We start from the raw sequence: 24,036 nt of genomic DNA on the forward strand, positions 1-24,036 counted from the left end.
AATTTATTTCATATGAGAGTTTGATTTTCTTCAAAGCAAAACTAACATCAATTATTTCAAAAGTTATTGCAGTTTGATATGAAACATGAATCCATGCTTAGCAAGTAGGCATTATATCATTGCCTTGAGCAGCCCAATGTGATGGTACATGAAACCTAGAACTACAAGTTTATGGATACCTTGCATCACAACATTCTTCTATGATTTCTAAACTAATCAAACAGTCATAGCATAAAGGAATCAATGAGTAGTGATACTCTTACTATGCTTTAATACAAGCCATTGTGTTGTTGATGAATGAATGTATAGTTTGTATACCTGGGACCTTCCTCTGCCCATAAACACCTCACCATAGCTTTTGATGTCACCCTTCCCTTGAAACCTATGAAAGTATTAGCCACATCATATGAAAATCAGAAGATAAAATTACTCTGGCAACTAAATGTGAAAAGGTGAGGCGGTTGTCCTAGGAAAATAATCAAGGTACATGGAAGCTACTCCAAATTCTCGAGGATACTAAAAAACATTCAAACAAAGAATTGTATTTAGTTTTCTTTGTGGTAGCAATGGCAACAATCTTTATCCCTATATTTGTCCCAGCAGGTACTACAAAATGACTAGCATGTTCTTGAGGATCTGAGGACGTGCCGAACTATAAATTCAGAGATTACCGAACTATAAATTCAAGAAATTACATCAGAAAGTAAGAAAACAACTAATCATAATCCTGTAATCAATTTTCATAATACTAAACAAAATTTCACTATAATTATCAATAAAGTTACAATTACTTTACATAAATTCTATTATGATGCAAGATGTGGGATGTGCTGAGGGAGAGGAGAAAGAAGAGAAATTATTTATCAACTACCATCAACACTGAGGAACATGTTTGAGATAATTGGTATTTATCATAAGCCTAATGTGGATTCTCGAAAATTTGAGGTAGAATGTGTAAGCTAAAGATATGACCATCATTGACGATATGGGGGACTGAGAAGAACTATGGAGCAGCAGAAACTCAAGCATCTTCTATTTGCACTGTTAACTCCAGAATGCCCAATTCATGATACACACCATGCACAAACTCAAGTGTTTGGCGATTGTCCGTTCCTTTCTTTATCTGTAAACAGTCATTTCACCAATATCAGAACTGAAAATTCAGATAGACAGAAAGGAACTACCAGTTACATCACAACAGAACAAAAAGGATTACTAACAATACAGATGCATGACAATGTTAACAATGACAGAATACAAGTATGCTTAACAATACCGTTAGAGAGAGTGAGCCAACAACTTGACCGGGTACTAATTCCCAAAATCGCGCTTGAGTGACTTCTAATACGTCTTCCAAGGATGTAATCTGATAAAATATAAAAATGTGAACATTCTTGCAACATCATGTAGAGTAGATAACAAGTGTAGTCAATTTCATAACTTTCATTTGATCATTTCTTTTGCATATGTGTCTTACCATTCCCATTTATGGTTCGTCTATTTGAAAATCATACCCATGTTTTAAAAAAGGTTCCAAACATTTAGTGGTTTATGAAAATGTAAGCATATCTTTCTGTCCCTAAGGTTTCATGAACTTGACACCCGCAGAATAAGCCAGATATATCAACTCCATTAGATATTTGATTAATTCATATGGTAAGTCATCAACCTTTTTTAAGACATGAGAATATAGTTTGCTAAATAGACAAACTATACGGGTTTAAATCTTAATTACCCGTATATTGAATATAGTTCAGATTCAACATTTCTTTTCTAGGAACAAGTAGAAACTTCAATTAGAAAAGGCAACACAAATACATAGGAAAACATAGTACAAAAATGTTGAGAGAATCCCGTGGGTTGATCTAGGTTCTAGACTCCAAGTGGCAAAAAGTATGTGATGGGAGAAAATAATTTTTAAAAGAATTAGCGAGCACAGAGAAAGGTTAATGGAAAAAGGTTTGAAGAACAAAAAAGAAATTATGGAACTCACGGTTTAATGAAAAAGTATGAAAAAGATCTCAAATCAGTCTTCATGGTCCAATTTACTTCACAACTTCCGGAGCAAATGATAAAATGCATGCTTATCACAAACCTGTCTCAAACATTTGCTTAATGCCGAAGTTGGAATGCTAGGTGGTACCATTTGAAGTAAAACACCACCGGTTGCTCTAAAGAGCGGAATGACAATCATAAAGACTGCAACCGAAACCAGTCCTAGGCACAAGACTTCAGCATTTTGAACCCTGCAAAGAAGGTCCCAAATAAGATTAGAGTTGAAGCAACTAACTTGAAAGAAAGGATCAGTTTGTGTATGGTAGTTTACCCAAGAGACAAAAACCATGACGCCAATATCAGACCTGCACTGAGAACCAATGACAAACATTGTTTAAAGATAAACATCGCTAAAATAAGATTAATATTCAGAAAAAGCAAGCATATTCACACATGGTTATTAAAAGAGAAAGCAGGCATGTAGAAATGAAGGAAGAAAGAGAGCGGAGGAGAATAGAATTTACCTGCGGATAGAATCTGCAAGAACATGCAAGCAAATTGAATGGTAGTTCATATCTTCAGCTTTTCTGTACACTAAAAGCAATAATCCAGGGATGAGAAAATCATCATAATCACAGACCTGACAGCTTGGATGATAAGCCAATAAATATTAAGATCATCTTGGATATGACATAGATGAACTTGAGAAACCATTAATGTTTGGTAAGAAGATACTAAGAACGGAAATATCGAATACAATATAGTTATCGAATATATAATGGACATGTTATATAAAAAATCCCGTTGATAGATGTATAACTTGAGATTTAAAGATATAATTGCATTTAATATTTCCTCTTGAAAATGAGGTAATATGCTAATTTAGTTCTTTATTGCAAGTATGAGAACAATATTGTTTAGAAAATATAATTGCAAAATCACGCTAAAATAAATACTTTTTTACGAACACTTGAATAAATGTTATCGATATAAAATTAAGGGAGACTAGGAGAGTACATAACTGCATCAAGTACTTCAAAAACAATGGATGGAAGTTAGAGAGGGGAAAAAAACCATTATAACTAATCAGATGATGTCAACACAGGAGACTGACCAAGATTAATGCGAGCATAGTTCCTGAAGAACCAAACACCTATAAGATTAACCATTAAATTTGTTACGGCTGAGACAATTAAGTAGTGCCTGCAAGGTAAAAATAATTATCAGATATGCAGAGTACTAATACCACAAAACATAACCACATAAACTCATTTAATAAGTCCACCTTTATGTTTTTACAGAATGCTATGCTATAAATCTGGATATGATAAACAATAGCCTATAAATTTGACATTCTACAAATTTATAGGCTTAGGTTATGAGATAATCAACTTTCAAGTGTTTCTTTAAAAAATATTTTAAAATCAGTTTGGCTTTCTTACAAGTGATTTTTATTGGTTACCAAACATTGCAACTTCTAGAAAAAACACTTTTAGTCCTCCAAAATCACTTGGGAAATTCTGCCAAACATATGCAAGTCTAAGTGTTGATTATTCGATAAGTTATATGAAACCCCTTTGGATCAATAAATGCATGACTTAATTTAAGCTGTTTCCTTGCTCGTACAGCCAAATGGTGAAGAATAAATAGATATACTAAGAGTATCTGAATCAAAGAGTCTAGGATACCAGCATATCTTAACGCACTGAACACAAACAAGCAACAAAAATGCAAAACATTTTCATAATAAACTTAACAGGCATGTCCTGTGGGCATGAATCCTGGCAGCTAAAAATTACAATCAACTGAGAAGTTCAAAAACTTTGCAAAACAGAAACACCTACAAAGCACGACATCGAGGTCAATGCATCCAAGGTACAAAAGCGAAAATTAGGAACCAGCAAAATAGACTACAACCAAAGAATTTACATGAGAAAAACTTCTAGATTGCATTCCACAATTATATTACATCTCCAAATCAATGTTTATGGGAAGTACTTACTTGTGCTCAGATTCATCTTGTATATATGCATGGAGCGCTTCCACTGCTAACGAGAAAGACAGAAACAGAAGAAATAGCTGTCTACACGGCAACAGAGTAGTAAATGTCCAGATAGCAAAAAGAGTGAATTAAAATTACATAATTTGTAAGATGTATGCAAACAAATAAAATCACTTCAAGAGGTTAGGAAACTAGAAAAATCAGAAGAACAGCTAGAATAAACTGTGACCATGAATGGAAATTAGCATCAAAAAGACTAAAACTGAAGTTCAAAGTGAAACATCACTCTGCTCCTTCGAGGTGTTGTCCATTTAAGAATCAGGTTACTGCTTCGGTTCCATTGAAATATCCGGTTATGAATATTGAAAAGCACAGAAATACTTCTTATTGAAAACAAAAGAACAAAGAAATAACTTTCGAGGTAATTAACTCATAAGACTTGAGAGTGCTACAAATACATAAACTTGAGAGATCAAAAGAACATGAACCTCAATCATCACTCAGAAAAGGAGAGCTTCAAACAGAAGAGTGGTATGAACAATAAAAATGCATACACGTATAAAGTTTTGAATACTTACAGCATTCGTAAAGGCAGCCAAAACCTCTAGTCTCTTGTACCTGGAAAGAGAAATCACAACAATTAACCATCTCTATTAATCAAATAAAGTTCGACAAACTGGTAAAAAAGTATGTGAGATATCCAAAACAAAACAAAATTGCAAACAAACAAACTCACCCGTAAGTGTAAACATGATCAGGCTTACTCCGAGAGGCAGCAATAGAAAACAATGAAAATGTCAAAAGACCACAGCCAAAAGTCAAATGAAATGCATCAGAAACCAGGCCTGAAGACACAAGAAAACAAGATAAATTACTCACATACAACGAGTAAATTTCAACATACAGAATGACAAATTAAAAGGGGTAAAGGGATATTGACGTCCGTAGACTCCATACCAATACGGCCAGTAAGGAGACCAATAGCTAACTCGGCAGTCGAATACAGGACATTGAGAAAAATCATAATAAACAACCTCTTCACATACAAATTCCCAGATCTCACATTCTCTAAAATCGAAAATGCGAGTGATAAAACCGATAATTTATCACCTGAATTATCCTTTACACCAAAGAAGTTATTACTTTCGGAAGAAAAGTATCTCCCAGGCGGAATGTTTATGCTCGACATACTCCGCGAAAGCAAAGGCTTGGCCAACTCATCGGAGTTGGTAGAAATCGGTGTATGGGACGGCTCTTGCCATTGCTTAGACGAAGCTTGACGTGAGAAAGCGAACCTCCTATCATTGGCGCCAAATTCGGTATCCCTATTACAAGAATTCTGGAAACCATTTGATGCAGTATGGTGATTGAAGGATCCAATCCTATCCATAGTTTACAAGGGAAATTTGATTCTCCCTACACAAAACTTCAAAGCTACGAAATCAAATCCCTGAAAACCATTAAACCTTCAAATTGCACACAGAAACTTGGGGATTAAAATGTGAGAGATCCGAAAGAGAACCGAGAAAATCTCTGAGTTCCAAACTCGGATTGGAATAGTGAAATAGAATGAAAGAACACAAAATTGGTGGGAAACAAAGAGACAGTGGCGATGGCTGAAGACTAGCAAGTAAACGAATATGAACTTGGATTTGGATAAAAGCCAAAATGGAATGTTTTGCACGGCGCCTTCAAATAATTAAAAGAAAAAAAAAAAAAAAAAACGAAATTCATTTAGTTGAAAAATGGTTTTAAATTGGTCCCGAAAATGAATGAATGCAGTTAATATATATTAACTAGAATTTGATGACATTTATTTCCTAAATGAGTTGATTTTTTTTTTATTATTATTTTTTAATTGGTTTGAAATTTTATCGATAATTTCGTAATTGTTTTTTCTAGTTTTTTCGTGACACGAGAGACTTGTTGCTATAGATGATAGTCCACACATTTCATTTGCTTGTTTTTATCTTCCACTTTAAATGACGTAAGCATGCATACGATAACAAGCTATGGTCGATCTAGAGTTTTAGAAAGTCGGTTGTTATATACTATGATATCCTTAGGAAAAATTACTCAAACTATCTCTGAGCTATGTGATTTGTTACCATCACGCCTTTAAACTATTATTAATCTGATCATACAACCCCCTCGAACTTTGTTAAGGATGATCGATCAAATTAAAAGGTCAGAAACGTAATTGCAACAAACGTCAAAGTTCAAGGGTAGTTTTTGCAATTGTCCTATTAACATTTTTCGTAGTCTTTTCAGCAAATTGACAGTTGAAATTGTACAAGCTCGTCAAAAGGAATTGAAAAATCAAATACTCAGACATCAATGTTAGATTACAAAAGTCAAGGTTGAATTGCTATGAACGTTCACAATCCGCAGATGGTTAAGTTGAGATGTGACCTGAAGATAGAACAATCATACCTTCATCTGCTTTAGGGGTAAATCACTACATAGAGACGCCATTCTGGTTAAACCTATCTCGGTCAGCCGTTTTGGCAAGCCTCCTTGTTTGGATCCGCAAAGGCAATCGCTCGGATGTTCTCCTAACCCAGATTGTCAAGGGAATGATATCTAATGTCTAAATGTTCTTATTTCTTACTACTATAATTATAGGTGCTCTTAAACAAAAACTCGATACAATGGTATTGTTGTCGTTCAAAACAGTCGGCACTCTGATGCCCCCAACAATAATATAGAGATATAACCAACACTACAGACATGAAAATTCTCATATCATATATGAAGAAAAAGGGTCTAATTGTGTGACAACATCCTATGAACTGCAATATGTTGGCATGTTGGATGCATATGGGGGTTATTAAGATTATCATCCTTAATTTACCGCTAACTTGTCGCACAGGGATTGATATGCCACGCTGCAAAGTTTGAACTTCTCCTCCGCCATCACCTAAATTTAAGTACATTGATCAGATTTATGAACACAAAAAGATTTAAGCTTAGCTCAACTAGTTTCCAGTAACCAATGCATTGATGGTTATTCCGCTTAGCTCAACTAGTTTCCAGTAACCAATGCATTGATGGTTATTCGATTGATATTACGCTAGATTTGCAAGTCGAGGTAGTTATTGTTGAAACCAATGTTATTTCGACTTTCTAATCGGGGGAGGGGTTGAGGTGGAACATGATACTACCTTGGAGGAACCTTGGTGACGATCTGGGTGCCATTTCAGTGCACATGCTCGATACCTGAAATTGAAGGACAAAAATTTATGAATTGGAAAAGGTAAAAAATAAGAAGAGATTCAAGAGAAAGCCTGCAAGCAGCTCGAGTCTCGATCACAAGATAAGACAGAATGCTACATCCGTACGAAACAAAAGTCTAAGCGATCAAAACGAAAGCTCACGCATTTTTAACATCTTGAAGTTTGAGTGGACCAGACGCTTTTAGTCCAAGAACACGCCTATGCGACGCCAAATTAGCATCAGAGTCCTCATATTCGTTCGAGGAGTCGTCATAATCTTCATCGACCCTATAACGCCAGTTCCAAGATCTTCCATAGTTACTTGAGTAATTTGTTGAGCTCCTCCATTGAGGGTTTTCTTCATTAATAAACGACCAATAGTAAGACCGGTTTCCACCAAATGCAGATCGGAAAACAGTCTCAATGTCAGGATCATCTTCAGTAAACTCAAAACCTGATGAAGAAGAATTAGGACATAAGTTCAGTGAAAATTGTTTATCAAAAGTTGCTTAAAAACAATTATTGGAGTCAACAACATTAAACTTAGAACTTTAAAAGAAATATAACTTTTTTAAAGAAAAAAAATTGTAAATGAGAGTGTTGCGATTCATGCCTCACTAATCCTTTTACTTTCACTTGCAAACAATTATGGTTTCCAACTCTGACATCAGCTTCTTGATGGTAAAAACGAATAAACAATTTGAATATATACATTAATACCGTTGAAGATATGTAATAAAGAGGTTACTAACTTCTGCCCCAACACCGTGGTTTCTGGTTGGTCCTTTCTCGTTTAGAGCCCCCTTGTGAGTACTGCCTTTTAAACCAAGAAGTGCCTCTGCTTGAGGAAGGGTCATTCGTCTCACCCTCATCCTGCCAACTCTGAAACTCCAAAAGCAATAATATACGGATGATGCGAAAATTCTTTTGAAAAACGGGAGTAAACTTAAATTCAAAATAATGAGTAGCCAACCATTATGCCACAAAGTTCAATCATTCAAGCTAAAAGACTAAAAGAAGCATTGAATGTTTACTTCCAAGCTTGAGAGAGACTAAAACTGATATGAAATTTCATTCACCTTGTTCTTCAAATGAAAAAAATTACATCTCTATTTATACTAATTGAAAGACGCAACGAAAGGACACAACTCTTGGTCCATCTAATCTAAATTCAGCCAACCTCCTTTGAAGTCCATTAACGAACCTTCTTACGTGAAAATGCATGATTTGAAAGGTACATATGCATAAGAAAAATGAGAACGAATCTGGAATTAGATTCATTAAGCCTCTTTGACGAAAAGGTGCCTTATCAAGTTTGAACGAAAGTAAGTCTTCACAATGAGTAGACGACACCTTAGCTTGGATGTAAATATTCCATGTTTCTAGTAGTCTTTTAGCTCTAATGATTTGACTTCTTGGTATGTTATTGGTTTGAATTTGAGTTTACTTCCGTTAACTTTGAGAATAAGTTTCTTTTGAAGCTTGATTGAGCCAGTTGGTCACTTATATCCTTATCATGAATTAATAGAATTTTATGAACTCTACATAAAGGAAAATGTCGTTTTCCTCCCGGTAATTGTAAATGGGACCCTATCTCCTATGAACAAATTATTGAAAGCTGATTTCAATGAAGAAGTAGATAATGGAAAAGAATTGAAAAGTGAAGTTAACAGGCAACTAATGCAACCTGAAAGAGGAATTCAGCATAGGCACTGACATTGCGCAGCAACGTCTGTTTTGCATTAATCCTTCTAAAACTCTTCGTGTAATGGTTGCATCTCTGCGGAAAAGTGTACACATATTAGTACAAAGTATAAAATTAAGAGGTTTATTGCAAGAAGTATTCATTTTGATTAACTAGTTAGCAGCCAGGTTACTATATCACAAGAATAAAGGGAAAAGAATATGAAAATGTTGATCCACAGCTATAGGAGTTAAGAGTGCAAAGCCTCAATCAAAGAATGTACAAAGGCATACAAAAAACCCCAAAATTAATTACAAAAAAAAGGGCATCATTCTAAGAGAATGACACCAAGCTGGTAATTACAAAAACTCAATTAACTGATGTCTAGAAAGATAAATTAAATCTAACCATTGAAAGATTGACAGTGATGCAGTGCTAACCCCAAAGAAAATTCGGGATTCGCTTTCAGTGAGAAAAAGAAACAAAACGAAACGACAATTTACAAAAAAAAACAGGCATTCTAAGTTCTGTTGCAAATGTTCGGTCTTTCTTTAGAACTCTGTTTTCTTACCTTTGAAACCCTTTCCTTCATAACTGAATGAGAATTTTTTTTTTCTCATTTTGTAAAGGAGACGAGCTTTCATTACGAATGACGAAGTTACAGAGAAGAACCCAATTAGGGAGCAAACCAAAAAAACTGATAAAAATTGCAAGAAGTTGCTCTAGGACGAGAAAACCTAAAATGAGGCGTTGTGTTGAAATGAGCCCCACACCACGCCTCCTCGAAGGCCCTCTGAACAACATATCATCTTGTTTCTCTACTAATGAAAAGGGAATTTTACAGAAATCTACCTAAAGAGTGTTCGTGAGCTAGTTATGGCTTACAGAAATCTAACTAATAAGTCCTTACATTCAACTCGTTCATAAAGTGTTCGTGAGCTAGAATTGGGAGTTGGTGATTGAATGCTACGGGGAGCTGGAGGCCGTATAGAGGTATTTCTGATTAATTATGTAATCTGACTTTTCAAGCGTTTGTGTTGCTCAAAGATTTAGAAATGGTTCTAGCAAACCAATTGTTGCAGCTTCTGAAAGCCTCCTACCCAACTAAAACTAAAACCATTTCGACCTAGATTCTCCAAGTTCTCCATAAAACAAAAACAAAAGATTCCAGCTCAGTATATGCAAAATCTGCAGTTTCGCATCAGAAAAGAGATACAAAAGACCAAAATATACTAATTTGAACAACGTAACATACGTAATCCTTGCAAAAAATTGGTCTCCTCCGCACTATTGTTATGCACATAAAGCAATCATCAAAGACCATGCGAGATTAAGAATCGCATACATGCATCAGAAAAGAAACTCACAGAGTCCCAATGATTGCGTCTTTTGCGATCGAGGACAGGCGTAGAGTGAAAGAAAGCAGTTCTCAACCCAAAACAATCGGATTTGGGATTGAGAAGCACCGTTTTGATGCCGCCGCTGTTCATCATGTGGAAACCGATCGATTAAAACCCGAAAATGAGGCTCCACAAAGCAGGAAGAACAGTGATGGAGGCTGGTGCCGAATGAATTGAACTTTTTTTTCTCCGACCAACAACAGCGACTGCGGGCATGGGGAAGGGGTGGGTTCGAGCTCAAAGTTAAATCCCAAAATATTTACCGCACTTCAAAAATAGTGTAATTTTTACGTTATTGAAAAATTACATTTAACCTATATTTTTAATATGGATTAAAGAACAAAATTCTTAGGAAGTCGCCTGACATAAAATTATTAGACACACAATGAACTTTTGAGCATAAGTTCTCATGACTTTGTTTATAAACTGATGATTTCCCTAAATTAGTTGATGTGGGACTTACATCATTCTATGGTTAAGCGAAAAATAAAGATTTACCTTGTTGTTATAAATACTAACTTTCAATTTTTTTAAAGTGTTCTTAGTCCTTCCATTTTTAAGATTGCTCTCATTTAAATATAGTGTCTGTTCTTATTTATATAAATATTTTTAAAAAATAAATTTAGTAGGGCCTCTTGTTTTTGAAAGAAAATAATAATAATAATAATAATAATAATAATAATAATAATAATAATAATAATAAAAAAGATAACTTCTCTTTCTTAGCAATGACAAGTTATTGGTCTTTAGCTTTGTTAATTAACAAATAAGAGCATATATGAATTTACTAAAAAAACAACGACAATATAGGAGTTCGTTTGAGTGTATTTTTAAATATTAAATTCAATTTTTTAAGGTAAAAGAATTAATTGTTTTTTTTTATACTAAAAAAAATTTGAAAGAAATAAAAAACAAGATTAAGTTGAGTTATAAACATTAGTGTATAATACATTTCGCTATAATAATAATTGTTAATTATAAAAAGATTATATTTTAATGTTGAATTAATTTGTAAAAGTGAGCCATTTTTCGAAAAATAAATGAAAATTTAGAATTAATTATTGAAAGAAGAATATTAAGAAATGTAATTAAAAGTGTAAATTCCGAATTTAGCCCTGGTCAACGAAAGGTGGGGATCGTCGGGTTAGAAGGGCATAACGGTCCAGGGGAAGGCGAAGACCGAAAAGTTAGACAGCTGGATCCAAGAGAAAGTGACGCGTGCAAAGAGACCGTAGATCAGAGATTCCAAATAGACGGTCAGGATTTGCGGAAAGGTAATGATGGGAGTTCGTTTGCTTTTTTGAATTCCTTTTTAAAAACAAGAAAGCGAGGGAGAGGGGCGGGTAGTTTCTTTCTTTCTCGAGACTCAGTCCATTGCCATTGCCATTGCCACCACCCTTCTACAGTTTCAAGAGCTCGAAGCTTTCCTGATTTCAAAGGTATCATCTATTGATCATTCCTTACATTTTTTTTTTGGTTTTTGATTTTAGATTTTGATTTTCTCCGAGGAGGATATTGTCTGAATCCCCAGACGCAACTGTTTCATCTTGTCTTCGTGTTATTGTATGTTGATTTGCTTTGATGGTCACGCTTGTTTTTTTCTTTCTGCGTTGTGTTTGGATTGTAATTTCTCTTTGTTGTTTTGGAAATGCCGGTGGATTCTCTGATTAATACCAGCTCTAAATGATGATTGAGCCCAAACTTTGCGGTGATTCGTATATTGTCTTGTCTGTTTTTATTTTTGTTTTTCATTGGATTTAGATTGGATTTTTTTTTGTTATTTTGGAAATCGATGGATCTGTGCTTAATGTCAGCTCAGAAATGATGATCGAGCAAAATATTTGCGGTGATACGTTTGTTGTATGTTGTTTTGTGACGATCATGTCTGTTTTTACATCCGCATTGTGTTTAGATCGGATTTATTTATTTATTTATTTGGGAAACACTGATTCTGTGATTCATATCAGCTTAGATATGAGTATCGAGCAACTTTTTTGTCGTGATCGTTTATTGTACGTTGAATTGTATTAATCACGTCTATTTTTATTTTTCTTCTCGTTACTGGTAAATGCTGGTGGATTCTGTGATTAATATCAGCTCAGATATGATGATCGAGCAAAATTTCTGCGGTGATTCGTTTATTGTCTGTTGAATTGTATTGATCACGTCTATTTTTATTTTCTCATTGTGTTCAGTTAGATTGAATTTTCTTTTTGTTATTTGGAAATGATGATCGAGCAAGTTTTTTGCGGTGACTCGTTCATTATATGTTGAATTGTGTTAATCATGTCCTTTTTATCTCCGTATTGTGTTTAGATTTGATTTTTATTTATTTAGAAAATGCTGTTGGGATTATTTGATTAATAGCAGCTCACGAACGACGATGTGTCATGGTTTACGTTTCTTTGGTTTATTTTTTTCTTGTGCGGTTGTCTAGAATTGGATCGGGCGTTGAAAATTTGCAACCAAAATTTCGTGTTTGTTTTAGCATTTTATTGTGTTTTTCTTATTTATCTGAGCAGTAGCGATGTAGTGTTCGTTAACATGTTATATAATATAGTATTTTCTACGTGCAAAAGACTTTTATTGTGGGAAATCTCGTTTGGAAATGAATCTTTATTTTCATATAGGAGTTTGATCTGGCTGATGATCAGTAATTTTTATCTGAATTATAGCAATAACTTGTGATTTTCTTCTGCAGATTATAAACAATGGCAGATTCCGAGGATATTCAGCCTCTCGTCTGTGATAATGGAACAGGGATGGTCAAGGTATTGATACGAAGTCCATGAACCTCCCGTTGCAGTTTCACCATGTTTTAGACCTTTTGTTCTGTAATGGGTTCTTCCATTACCAATAAATTACCTTTTCTTACTATTGTTACAATGTAAAGCTTAAAATTGCTGATACTATCTGTAGGCTGGATTTGCTGGAGATGATGCTCCAAGGGCTGTATTCCCTAGCATCGTCGGTCGACCCAGGCACACGGGTGTTATGGTTGGTATGGGCCAAAAGGATGCCTATGTTGGTGATGAGGCTCAATCGAAGAGGGGTATTTTGACTTTAAAATACCCAATTGAGCATGGTATTGTTAGCAATTGGGATGATATGGAGAAAATTTGGCATCACACTTTCTACAACGAGCTTCGAGTTGCTCCAGAAGAACATCCAGTTCTGCTCACAGAAGCACCCTTGAATCCCAAGGCCAATAGAGAGAAAATGACCCAAATAATGTTTGAGACCTTCAACACCCCCGCTATGTATGTTGCTATCCAGGCCGTCCTTTCCCTTTATGCCAGTGGTCGCACAACCGGTAAGCAGATCTATTACCTTTTTCTATCTGTTTTGTATTTTTGTTTCTCTTTTATTAAGGAAATGGATGGAAACTAAAGATGTTTATAAAAAAGAAACGACTTTGTATAGTTTTCTGATTCAGTTTACGGTTTTCCTTCTTAACATGTTCATAAGCAACTCCATAATGAATAACCCATTTAGCCCACTCCCTTCCTCCCAAACAGATGTTTATCAGATGAAGTAAGACATAGACATAATGAATATCTTTCTTTTCTCTTTCCTGAACAGGACCTATTATCTTAGGGTTAATTTAGAAATGCTGAGATACATCTGAGTTCCATACTTATAATCTTGGCTGATTGATGTAAAAGGTTCCTTCTATCAAAATATATGTATTCTTGATAACTTCTATAGTTTAGCAATTATGTTCCTTGATATTTTTTGTGAAATGAAAATGAAAATTGTATGGCGCCTTACTTTTTGTGCTCATGTATGTATATTGTGGGTTGTTTTGAAGGGATCGTTATGGATTCTGGTGATGGTGTCAGCCACACAGTTCCAATCTACGAAGGGTATGCTCTCCCACATGCCATCCTCCGTCTAGACTTGGCTGGCCGTGATCTCACAGATGCTCTAATGAAAATCTTAACTGAACGTGGTTACTCTTTCACCACATCCGCGGAGCGTGAAATTGTGAGAGATATGAAGGAGAAATTAGCTTACATAGCCCTGGACTACGAGCAAGAGCTAGAGACATCAAAAACCAGCTCTTCTGTGGAGAAGAGCTATGAACTACCAGATGGACAGGTGATCACCATTGGTGCTGAAAGATTCCGATGCCCTGAAGTCCTCTTCCAGCCATCCATGATTGGGATGGAAGCAGCTGGTATTCATGAAACCACATACAATTCTATCATGAAGTGCGATGTCGATATCAGAAAGGATCTCTATGGCAATATCGTCCTCAGTGGTGGTTCCACCATGTTCACTGGCATTGCTGACAGGATGAGCAAGGAGATCACTGCATTGGCTCCTAGTAGCATGAAGATCAAAGTGGTAGCACCACCTGAAAGAAAGTACAGTGTCTGGATTGGAGGCTCCATTTTAGCTTCCCTCAGCACTTTCCAACAGGTAAAACATTATTTATACATCTAAAATGTGTTCATATCTACTTGGAGATTCAAACATTTAATTGCTCTAGATGATCATCGATCGAAACTCGACTTAACACAATCTTTCCTCATCCAATGCAGATGTGGATCGCTAAGGCGGAGTATGATGAATCCGGGCCATCGATTGTCCACAGGAAATGCTTCTGATTTATTGAAGCTGAAGGTGGAAAGGGTACTTATACTATACTACACGTTATTCAACTGATGGAAGAGCTTTCTATCAAGTGGTTGCTTATTTCCCTTTTTTGAAATTTTGTCTTTCTTTTTTTGGTTCTCACCATTCTTTGTTCTTATGGTTATTTCATTCTGCGTTTCCCCCTCTTTTGTTTCGCTGCTGGAACATTGAATATGGAAGCAAGCCAATAGCATCCAAGGTTCGATTTTTTTACGGGTACTGTTTTCTTGTAGATTTGGATTCTGATTGATGGTCGAATATTAAACATTGTCTTTATAAATCCACTTTGGCCCGTTACGTGTGTGAAAATCTCTCCCTATCAGGCATGACGAATTTTCAGAGAGGTTTCCACACCGTCATAACGAAAACCTCTCCACCATACTCTTATAAGGAAACCTCTCCCTAGCGAGTTTAAAAATCTTGAAGAAAAAGCGGAAAGAGGATAATATCTACTAGTGGTGGATTTGTACTCGCTATGACAATAATATCTACTAGTGGTGGATTTGTACTGTTACAGTACCAACTACAAATTGAACAGTTAGATATTTATTCAAAGCTTATCCCGAAAGCCAATAAATTTATTCAAACTTCTGAAGCAGAAAAGCTCCAGATTCAATTCAAAATGAATCCCCAGCCATTTGTTATGATAGTTATGGTCATAGAATGAGCAGAAAGCAATGACAAAAAAAAAAAAAAAAAAAAAAAAAAGAACCCTCAAATTTTCTGCATAAAAGGAATTTGAGCAATATAAGACAGAAAGATGCTTGATAAAACGAACCAAATGTTTCAAAAACTCCCAAATCCAAATCCAATGCAACTAATAGCTGCTGCTAAACGAGTGTTCTATAATCAGACTCATCATCCTTTTAACTTCACCCAACAGATCTTCCATTCTCATCGATGCCTTGAAGAACGTTGAAATTCGATGGTCCAACCGTGTCGGTGAACCCACGAATGGATAATTCTGGTACATGTGCCTTCTTCCCTTGCAATTCGTTGTCCAGAAATATGACAACAACTGTGATATCGTCGTGAAAGAATCGTCGTATCCCTTTTTCGAGCTTCTTCAGATCATCATATCTCATCTCCCTCTTCCTTGCAGCCTCGGTTAATGCTGTTTTGACAAGTCTTTTTGCGATTCCCTGATTTTGTAGAAAACGAAAAATGCGATTCGATTATTGCTATGAACATATACAGATGAATGTTATGTACTAGAGAACGTAACGTACCGCTCGTGGGTTTTTATACACAATCTCGACAGCTTGTTGATTCGATAGTTGCTCCCAAAGACCATCAGATGCAAATATGAGAAACTTGTCATGAGGTTGTAGAACTCTTGTGCTTAACGATGGTTCGGCAGTAAGAACAGGTCGTCGAAGAGGCTCGGCAAGGTGGAACCGTGGAAAGGATGGATCGAGAGAGAATTCCGACCTTTTCAAATATGCATCACCTATCGATCTGGAAACCTGATACGCCCATCGACGTGAGAGCATGATATTAACTCAATTTTCAAAACATTGGTTCACACAATGATTGAAAACCAAATCAAGAACACAAACACATGAAGGGACACAACAGAAATCCACTCCTATGTTGTCCTGTTTTAGCAACAACTGGTTTGTAAATTTTAAGGTACTCCTAAAACCTTTTTACATGTTCAACAATATACAGAGAAAAGCCAGGACAGACATGTAAGTTCAGACCATATAGAAGCGTTTGTAGCGTTTATATTATGTACGTTTTTGGTAACATGATACCTGAATTATGCCTTTTATACGCCAGACTCCGTGCTTCATAACGACGATATGTGAGTCATCGGGATGCAAGGACCGGAGTTCTTGTCGAACCTCCTCAATACTTGCATTGTGATCCTTTGTCAACTGTTCTGCAACTATCTTATTAGCTTTACCTAAAGAACCGATGACAGCCCGGGAATCGCCAACGTTACCGATGAACAATGTACCTCTCCAGATAACTCCGACCAGGCAACAAGATCCCATTGCTGCAATTGTCGGTTTGATACCCCAAGACCGACGAACAAGGGTAAGAAACCCTTCCTCCGTAGCAGAAAATGCATTCCGGACGGTGTCTTCGGTTATGGTTCCATGTTCTTGAGCAAGCCCTATGGTCCAAAGCATGAAATACTATTATTAGTACAACAAAAAAATTATACAAGCACTTAGAACAGAGCTAATCCAATGTAAAGATATGGAGAGACATAGTTTTGAGTTCTAACAATTGACCAACCAATCCCGCACCCATGAATAGCCTAAGCCCACCCCGCTAGCAGATACTGTCCTCTTTGAAATTTCCCTTTCGAGCTTCTCCTCAAGGTTTTTAAAACGTGTCTGCTAAGAGAGGTTTTCACACCCTTATAAAGAATGTTTCGTTCTCCTCTCCCACCGATGTGGGATCTCATAGTCCAGAGGTTTCCACACCCTTATAAAGAATGTTTCGTTCTCCTCTCCAACCGATGTAGGATCTCATAGTCCATCCCCCTTCGGGACCCAGCGTCCTTGTTGGCACACCGCCTCATGTCCACCCCCTTCAGGGCTCAGCCTCTTCACAGGCACATCGCCCGATGCTTGACTCTGATACCATTTCTTCACAGGCACATCACCCAGAGCCTGACTCTGATACCATTTGTACCCGCCAAAGCCCACTACTGGAAGATATTGTCCTTTTTGGGCTTCCCTTTTCGGGCTTCCCCTCAAAGTTTTTAAAACGCGTATTCTACAGAGAGGTTTCCACACCCTTGTAAACAATGTTTCGTTCTCCTCCCCAACCGATGTGGGATCTCACAATCCACCCCCTTCAGGACCCAGCGTCCTTGCTGGCACACCGTCTCGTATCCACCCCCTTCAGGGCTCAGCTTCTTCACTAACACATCACCCTGACCTACCTCTAATACCATTTGTAACAACTCAAACTCAATCCCACCGCTAATAGATATTGTCCTCTTTGCACTTTTCCTTTCGGGCTTCCCCTCAAAGTTTTTAAAACACATTTACTAGGGAGAGGTTTCCACATCCTTACAAAGAATGTTTCGTTCTCCTCTCCAACCGAGGTAGGATCTCACATAGAGAGTGGAGCTCAAATCATCAACATATTACTCAAAGTCAATCTCCAATGAAACAGGAATCCCAAACAACAATCCATGGAAAAAGAAACTGCATGTCACAGACTACAGATTTCAGAATCAAACACAAGAATCCAAAAAAAATCAGAACAAGTTCAAGAAGATCAAAAGGAAGAAGAAGAACAAGAAGAGGATCAATCCTTGAACACTCACTCATTAAATTCCTGAAAAGATGATCACAGATAAAGCGAGAAGCATCAGCGCCACCATGGCCATCATAAACGCCGACAAAAGTGGCATCACGGCCAGCCTCAACCTGACTATTATCCTCAATTACCTCATTCGCTTGAACCACAGCAAAAGAAAATTCCCCATAAGAATGCTTTTCAAGCTCTCTGCTCCACAACAAAGAGTCCTCTAACGAACAATCTTCATCATCATCCTTGTTCATACGGGCATACCGCCTCACTGGTTTCCAACAAGCCGACGCCATCCTTGCCAGCCACGAAAACATCCCTCATTTCCCTCTGCAACAAAGCCCCAATACCCACTTTCTCACAGAGGGATCGATTAAACAACAACGATTTCAATTGGGTATTTCCGAAAACAGAAATTGAGGGAAACCCCTGCAGAATCGAAGACAAAAGTGCGAAGAAATTGAGAAATGGCGATGACCCAGATTAGTAAATTGCGGTTTGAAGTAGGAGAGTGAAAAGATTTAGAGAAATTTGAAGCAATGCTTGAAGAAAGAACTGAAATGGAAGAAGAACAGTAAAGGAAAATCAATTAAATGGGTTATTGAGAAACATACCAAGAGATGAATTGCAATTGAACAGTGGCTCTCTGGTTTTTCTAGAGAGAGAGAGAGCAGAAGACTGCCTTGTTTCCAGAGAGAGAAAGTGAAACAGAGAGGCAAATGAAGAAAAGAGAAAGCATTTTGCACTGAACGGCCTCTGTAACAACAAAAGAAGGGAAGGGGAAAGTTGACGAAGCACGTGTAAGCGAGTAGCGACAAAAAATAAAATAAAATAAAAAAATTATATTATAATAATTTCTCTCATATTTGGTTTAGAATTTAAATGAAGTTTCTATTATTAACTTACAAATTTTTACTCTCGTTACCCATTTAGAGCGGGTTAAAATGACAAATTTATCCCTCGGGTTGACCTCGGACTATTTTTTGAGTTCGTGAGATTTTTTTCCTCCTATATTTCATCTTAAAATTTGACGTCTACGACACTCAATAAAATCTTAGAAGTTCGACTTTAAAAGGAAAAATTGGATATTTAATTCGTGGGACTCAATGTTACATTACAGTATATCAGTGTATCATTAACCAAGAGATTAAAGTTAGAGTTTTTTTTACCCTTTAACAATAAAAAATTAGTGGAAAATGTATATTTAATTATAAATTTTAAAATATAATTATTTAATTATTTTCATTATTTTATTTATAATAAATAAATCCAAGCTCACGTATGCATGTATTTAAGGAGATGAATATTAATGTCAAAATAATAACAAAAATAAAAACAATAATTTGGTTTAGAATTAAAAACTAAAATGAGTCATTAAACAAAACAGTTTAGTATTAAAAATATGTTTTAAAATGTGATAAAAAATATATATATATATAATTAAAAATTAAAATAAATCATTACACGTCGGCCACTGAAAACCCCTTCGCAGCGGACAGTCTAGGAGTTGACTATTTGTAACACTGCTTTAATTTTTTATTTTATTTTTAAAAAAATCATTAAAAAATGCTTATTAGGTATACATAAAATATGTGACATTATATTATATTATCCTTCCTAATATCATATTAACTAAATTAAATCTTTTATAAAGAAAAATAAATTAAATTATCAAATTTTCCATTTTTAAATGCATGTCCTTTTCTAATTTTTTTACGCTATCTCATTGAAATCATCCAAATGTCACAATTTCACGACTTGTTTCTCTAGATTATTAAATAGTATAATCTCGTTTATGACATCATATACAACTGAATCAACAACGACATGTGGTGATTTATTCCTTTTATTTGTTTTATGTAAAATTCAACTTGTTTCTCTGAATTGAAAGTTTTTGTGATTGAGACACCGAAAAAAAATTGCATCTTATTGGTATAGATAATAACTTTCAATTCTTTTAAGCTTTTTTTAACTATGGTCTCGTCTCATTAAGATCACTCTCATTTAGACGTGGGCTCGATTTATTCGTGTACCTCTCCTTTAGTTGAGTGTCACTCCCTAACATACCGTTTATTGAACGGGTCAGTGGGTTTTGGTTGCAAAGACGGTGAGAAATGAGAGAGGGACATGTGGAAGGTAAAGAGTGAGAAAGTTTAGAAATATGGGTGGATGTAGTTTTCTTGAATTTAGTAGAAAGAAAAAGGGGAGAAGGAGCATGTGACTTGTGAAGAAGAAGAGGAAGAAGAGATTTCTTTTTGCCTTTATGGGTTTGGGGTCACAAGCCTGTGATTTTAGCTCACCACTTCATCTGCCCTTATCTATTCTCTTTTTATCTCTCAATCTAATTCAAATTATTGCTATAAATATATATGTTTAGGTGAGCCGTGTTAGTTTATGGAAACTACGACCCAGTTATACATCATAAGGTTATATATGGTAAATGACATGTATGGTAAACAAGTATATATGTAGATTGAATTAGAAGTCATTAATATAAATCTTTAGTCAATATTTCTATCTACTGTTCTTTGTGTACATCTAGGTCTAGTGTGTGAGGTGAAAATAAGGTAAAAAGGCTCGACAAAGCACAAACTCACCTAGTCGGCCTGATGAAGGGTGCCCCCAGTTCGTGAAATTCGAATGCAGTTCGGTTTGGTCCATGCTCCACCCATATCACACCTAAAAACGTCAGGATCCTTTAAATTTAATGTAAGATCCAACAAGACTAATAATTATTTATATCAGGAAGTTTTCAGCGCAAAAATAGGAAGTATGTGAAGTTTTATGGCACATACAAATCTGAGCCCAACAATGCCAGCCAAATTCAGACACTCGTCATTCTAGAATTCCTATACTGTTGGGGAGGGCCTACCAAAGCCAGCTAGTATGTTTGGAGCATGGCCATTCTCACTCACCCATCACCACTTTCTCTTGATTTGCTCTCTCCAAGGTGATTCTCCCCCCCAAAAAATGTTTACCGTAGAGAAAATGGAGATGATCCTGCAACACATTACTTTTTGAATCCTCATTTTCTTAGAAGCAGGTAAATTTTTGATTCTCAGCCCCCTGCAGAAGCGACTTAAAAAGGTGAAACTCGATTCTTCACCTCTTTAACGTTTCTTTGTCATAACGATACGTAACAACCCAAGTCCAAGTCCAAGCCCACTAGCAGATATTATCCTTTTTTACTTTGCCTTTCAAGATTTCTCTAGAGATTTTTAAAACGCATCTGCTTGGGAGAAATGTTTTGTTCTCCTCCCCAACCAATGTGGGATCTCACAATCCACCTCACTTCAGGGCCTAGCGTCCTCGTTGACACTCATTCCCTTCTCCAATCGATGTGGAACCCTCTAATCTACCCCCTTTGAAACCCAGCGTCCTTGCTGGCACACCGACTCGTGTCCACCTCCATTCGGAGCTCAGCCTTCTTTCTAGCAAATCGCCCCGTGTCTGGCTCTAATACCATTTGTAACATCCCAAGCCTACCATACTTTCATGCTTTCTCTCAAGGTTTTTAAAACACGTCTACTAGGGAGAAGTTCCGACACCCTTATAAAGAATGTTTCATTCTCCCCCAACCGAGGTGGGATCGCACGTCATCATATGAATTCAGTCCCAAAACTCAAGAGCGTGGCATTCAAGATTTCTCAAGTTAAGCTGCAAAAGGGAGGAGGAGAACGTTATCTTTAGAATGAATCGCAGTTGAGATCAGTAAACCACATTGCTATGGAAGATATGGGGCCATAGATTAAAACCAAAAAAGAAAAAACCATAGCCTTTCTCTACTTCAATGAAGTTGCCAAGAGATTTGATTGCATGAACATTAAAAGTTCAACAAACAAATGGATACCACTTTTTTTAGTACAGCAACTTAGTGCCACAGCTATGTCATTAATGAGATTAATGTACATCAATCTTACCACTGCTTCAGACAACTAATGTATGAGCAAAGAATTGTTTTGAAAACAAAAGATTCTGCCACCACCAAAATAGGATTTAAACCAAAATAATAGCATAGTCTCAGTCTCTCTAATGCTACGTCTAAGAGGCTTGTGTTAGATTTCATGTATTTTTCCCCTCAGCTTTTACAAGTAAACCATTGGGAAAGATCAATAGTAATTATCTTCACAATCAACATGCTTTCATTTTTGACAGCTGATAAAATATTGATATAAAATGTTCCAAGTAAATAGCAATGTAACGACCCAGATCCGATCCACCGTTAGCAGATATTGTCCTCTTTGGACTTTCCCTTTTGGGCTTCCCCTCAAGGCTTTAAAACACGTCTGCTAGGGGAAGGTTTCCACACCCTTATAAAGGGTGATTTGTTCTCCTCCCCAACCAATGTGGGACATCACAAGCAATGAGAAGGGAGAGCGGTTAAAAAGAATAAATATTGGGTAAAGTTTATCTCGGTACAATCCCATAACACCAAAATAAAAACAAATGAACAAATAAAGAGTCATGTAAATGGTGGTTGACATATTTGTTTGAAGTATTACCTCCTTTGGATACTCATCCAGAATGGTAGGTTTAAGTTTCAGGTTCCAACAATGACACATTCCTTGCCTTCCTCCAATCCCAGTACAGTACAAACTTCAAGACATTGTTTTCAAGACAAACTTTCACCTAATCCATAAAACACATTCTTCATGAACTTGCTTCTAAGTTCTACTTGGATAATGATTAAAAGCACGATGCTTAAACAGTTGCAACTTGCATGCAAGATGAATAACTGAAAAGCTATTCAAAGTAAGGATTGGTCCAATTACATCCTAAATTGAGTTCAACCACAACAATAAACACTAAACTTTTGAATCAACTGGGTGGAGATTTGAACCTCTGATATTTTGGTCAAGTATATATGTTATAACTAGTGGAGTGATGCTCAAGTTTGCAAGTTCTGAATATTCTAAGATACCAACACTCACCAAAAGGAAAAAAGAAATATACAGATTAAAGGACTATAAAGCCAAGAATTATGATGTATCCATGCGTCGCAGAACAAAATCAACTTCCACCCACACTTCTCATGGTATCAAACAGCTAATGAAATGAAAAGGGAAAACAAATACCAGGTAAATGAGGTTTCCAGTTAGAGACAAGTGAACTGAGTATCGTTTTCATCAAGTGGAGTCGAGCAAAGTAAATGTGACTGTATTGCTGGCCCTTGTACGTCTCCTTCTGATCTTGTACGGTTCATCCTACATCAAACAACACCATTTAACCCCACAAAACACAAATATCGGGGAGATTTCTCCCAATTCCGCCATTTTTCCAGCCTTTCCGATCAACGTTTACTCAAAACGTGAAGCAAATGAAATGAGCAAATAGCGAAGGAAAATTCTTCGCAGTTCCAAAGTAGCCAAGCTGGGTGAAGAAAAATGGCGGGAAATCCAAAATCCTTTTGAGGAAATGAACAGCGATCTAAGAAATAGAAGAGGCAAAGAGGTACCGATAGATCATAGGGACATTGCTTGCGCTGGAGAATCTTCTGTGAGTCGATTTCCATGGCGAGGAAGAGAACGAACAGAGCACAAGAATTTTACTCTTCGAATCTCAATTGGTGAGGAGGTTATTGTTCTGCTGCTTATAAATTGGCGCAATTTTCAGCCATTTTAATTGTCTAATAAAATTAATTAGAAAATTAATATTACAAAAATTAATTAGAAAATTCTTTGTTTTATTTCTTTTTTCCTTTTCTGAGAAAACAAACAAATAAACTATTTTAATATATATATATATAATCTGCAGAGAGACGCGCGTTCGGCAATTCATTGGCCCAGGCGACACTCTCCGTTGGAGAAATAAGGCCGCAGATTT

At 36.3% G+C, this 24,036-nt stretch overlaps 4 protein-coding genes and 1 long non-coding RNA gene across 10 annotated transcripts; 1 reads left to right on the plus strand and 4 right to left on the minus strand.

Moving 5' to 3' along the window:
* Positions 1 to 137: 137 nt before the first annotated feature.
* On the minus strand, positions 138 to 5,668 carry LOC111805856 (metal tolerance protein C2). Of its 4 annotated transcripts, none has more exons than XR_015422261.1 (11): positions 4,955 to 5,668; positions 4,734 to 4,842; positions 4,576 to 4,615; positions 3,998 to 4,074; positions 3,110 to 3,198; positions 2,520 to 2,589; positions 2,327 to 2,365; positions 2,096 to 2,246; positions 1,277 to 1,366; positions 872 to 1,123; positions 138 to 382 (listed from the first exon to the last, which is right to left on the minus strand). XR_015422261.1 is itself a non-coding variant. In XM_023691108.2 (11 exons), the coding sequence occupies exons 1-10, from the start codon at positions 5,385 to 5,387 to the stop codon at positions 1,022 to 1,024; spliced, it is 1,200 nt and encodes a 399-aa protein (XP_023546876.1). In that variant the 5' UTR covers positions 5,388 to 5,668; the 3' UTR covers positions 138 to 382; positions 973 to 1,021. The 4 variants fall into 4 exon arrangements, 3 of the variants coding, with proteins under 3 accessions (XP_023546876.1, XP_023546878.1, XP_023546875.1); XM_023691108.2 differs by having other exon boundaries at positions 973 to 1,123; XM_023691110.2 differs by lacking the exon at positions 138 to 382 and having other exon boundaries at positions 705 to 1,123; positions 5,108 to 5,668.
* Positions 5,669 to 6,300: 632 nt separating this feature from the next.
* Positions 6,301 to 10,528, minus strand: LOC111806102 (Chaperone DnaJ-domain superfamily protein). The gene is made up of 6 exons (XM_023691458.2): positions 10,264 to 10,528; positions 8,900 to 8,992; positions 7,965 to 8,094; positions 7,375 to 7,666; positions 7,162 to 7,216; positions 6,301 to 6,917 (listed from the first exon to the last, which is right to left on the minus strand). The coding sequence occupies exons 1-6, from the start codon at positions 10,387 to 10,389 to the stop codon at positions 6,843 to 6,845; spliced, it is 771 nt and encodes a 256-aa protein (XP_023547226.2). The 5' UTR covers positions 10,390 to 10,528; the 3' UTR covers positions 6,301 to 6,842.
* A 1,092-nt stretch (positions 10,529 to 11,620) lies between these two features.
* On the plus strand, positions 11,621 to 15,150 carry LOC111804946 (actin-97). 2 transcript variants are annotated; one of them, XM_087126013.1, is made up of 5 exons: positions 11,621 to 11,735; positions 12,998 to 13,067; positions 13,216 to 13,609; positions 14,108 to 14,721; positions 14,844 to 15,150. In XM_087126013.1, the coding sequence occupies exons 2-5, from the start codon at positions 13,008 to 13,010 to the stop codon at positions 14,907 to 14,909; spliced, it is 1,134 nt and encodes a 377-aa protein (XP_086982139.1). In that variant the 5' UTR covers positions 11,621 to 11,735; positions 12,998 to 13,007; the 3' UTR covers positions 14,910 to 15,150. The 2 variants fall into 2 exon arrangements, with proteins under 2 accessions (XP_086982139.1, XP_086982140.1); XM_087126014.1 differs by lacking the exon at positions 11,621 to 11,735 and adding an exon at positions 11,811 to 11,859.
* Positions 15,151 to 15,638: 488 nt separating this feature from the next.
* On the minus strand, positions 15,639 to 18,986 carry LOC111806159 (putative protein phosphatase 2C 68). Of its 2 annotated transcripts, none has more exons than XM_023691530.2 (5): positions 18,828 to 18,986; positions 18,230 to 18,642; positions 16,695 to 17,059; positions 16,167 to 16,403; positions 15,639 to 16,079 (listed from the first exon to the last, which is right to left on the minus strand). In XM_023691530.2, exons 2-5 carry the CDS (start codon positions 18,528 to 18,530, stop codon positions 15,810 to 15,812), a joined length of 1,173 nt encoding a protein of 390 aa, XP_023547298.1. In that variant the 5' UTR covers positions 18,531 to 18,642; positions 18,828 to 18,986; the 3' UTR covers positions 15,639 to 15,809. The 2 variants fall into 2 exon arrangements, with proteins under 2 accessions (XP_023547298.1, XP_086982138.1); XM_087126012.1 differs by having other exon boundaries at positions 18,230 to 18,543; positions 18,828 to 18,959.
* A 1,696-nt stretch (positions 18,987 to 20,682) lies between these two features.
* Positions 20,683 to 23,793, minus strand: LOC147791561 (uncharacterized). Its single transcript, XR_015422275.1, has 4 exons — positions 23,669 to 23,793; positions 23,289 to 23,417; positions 22,716 to 22,842; positions 20,683 to 21,870 (listed from the first exon to the last, which is right to left on the minus strand). It is a non-coding gene; the product is annotated as an uncharacterized LOC147791561 (long non-coding RNA).
* Positions 23,794 to 24,036: the final 243 nt, after the last annotated feature.

The sequence above is a fragment of the Cucurbita pepo genome, chromosome 8 (genome assembly GCF_057944985.1).
Source record: "Cucurbita pepo subsp. pepo isolate OVF chromosome 8, ASM5794498v1, whole genome shotgun sequence".
Classification (NCBI taxonomy): Eukaryota; Viridiplantae; Streptophyta; class Magnoliopsida; order Cucurbitales; family Cucurbitaceae; genus Cucurbita; species Cucurbita pepo.

What these genes read in the sequence shown, in the direction of transcription:
- LOC111805856 (XM_023691108.2), bottom strand. Translation starts at nt 5,387, where the DNA reads ATGGATAGGATTGGATCCTTCAATCACCATACTGCATCAAATGGTTTC. An exon ending in GATCATGTTTACACTTACGG is followed by an intron (nt 4,616 to 4,733) that starts GTGAGTTTGTTT and finishes TTCTCTTTCCAG; the next exon opens with GTACAAGAGACTAGAGGTTT. An exon ending in CTATGCTCGCATTAATCTTG is followed by an intron (nt 2,590 to 3,109) that starts GTCAGTCTCCTG and finishes TATTGCTTTTAG; the next exon opens with TGTACAGAAAAGCTGAAGAT.
- LOC111806102 (XM_023691458.2), bottom strand. Translation starts at nt 10,389, where the DNA reads ATGATGAACAGCGGCGGCATCAAAACGGTGCTTCTCAATCCCAAATCC. An exon ending in CTTCAAGATGTTAAAAATGC is followed by an intron (nt 7,217 to 7,374) that starts GTGAGCTTTCGT and finishes CTTCAATTTCAG; the next exon opens with GTATCGAGCATGTGCACTGA. An exon ending in GTCACCAAGGTTCCTCCAAG is followed by an intron (nt 6,918 to 7,161) that starts GTAGTATCATGT and finishes ACTTAAATTTAG; the next exon opens with GTGATGGCGGAGGAGAAGTT.
- LOC111804946 (XM_087126013.1), top strand. Translation starts at nt 13,008, where the DNA reads ATGGCAGATTCCGAGGATATTCAGCCTCTCGTCTGTGATAATGGAACA. An exon ending in TGCCAGTGGTCGCACAACCG is followed by an intron (nt 13,610 to 14,107) that starts GTAAGCAGATCT and finishes GTTGTTTTGAAG; the next exon opens with GGATCGTTATGGATTCTGGT. An exon ending in CCCTCAGCACTTTCCAACAG is followed by an intron (nt 14,722 to 14,843) that starts GTAAAACATTAT and finishes CATCCAATGCAG; the next exon opens with ATGTGGATCGCTAAGGCGGA.
- LOC111806159 (XM_023691530.2), bottom strand. Translation starts at nt 18,530, where the DNA reads ATGTTTTCGTGGCTGGCAAGGATGGCGTCGGCTTGTTGGAAACCAGTG. An exon ending in TCTTTTCAGGAATTTAATGA is followed by an intron (nt 17,060 to 18,229) that starts GTGAGTGTTCAA and finishes TTTGGACCATAG; the next exon opens with GGCTTGCTCAAGAACATGGA. An exon ending in TGTATAAAAACCCACGAGCG is followed by an intron (nt 16,080 to 16,166) that starts GTACGTTACGTT and finishes CTACAAAATCAG; the next exon opens with GGAATCGCAAAAAGACTTGT.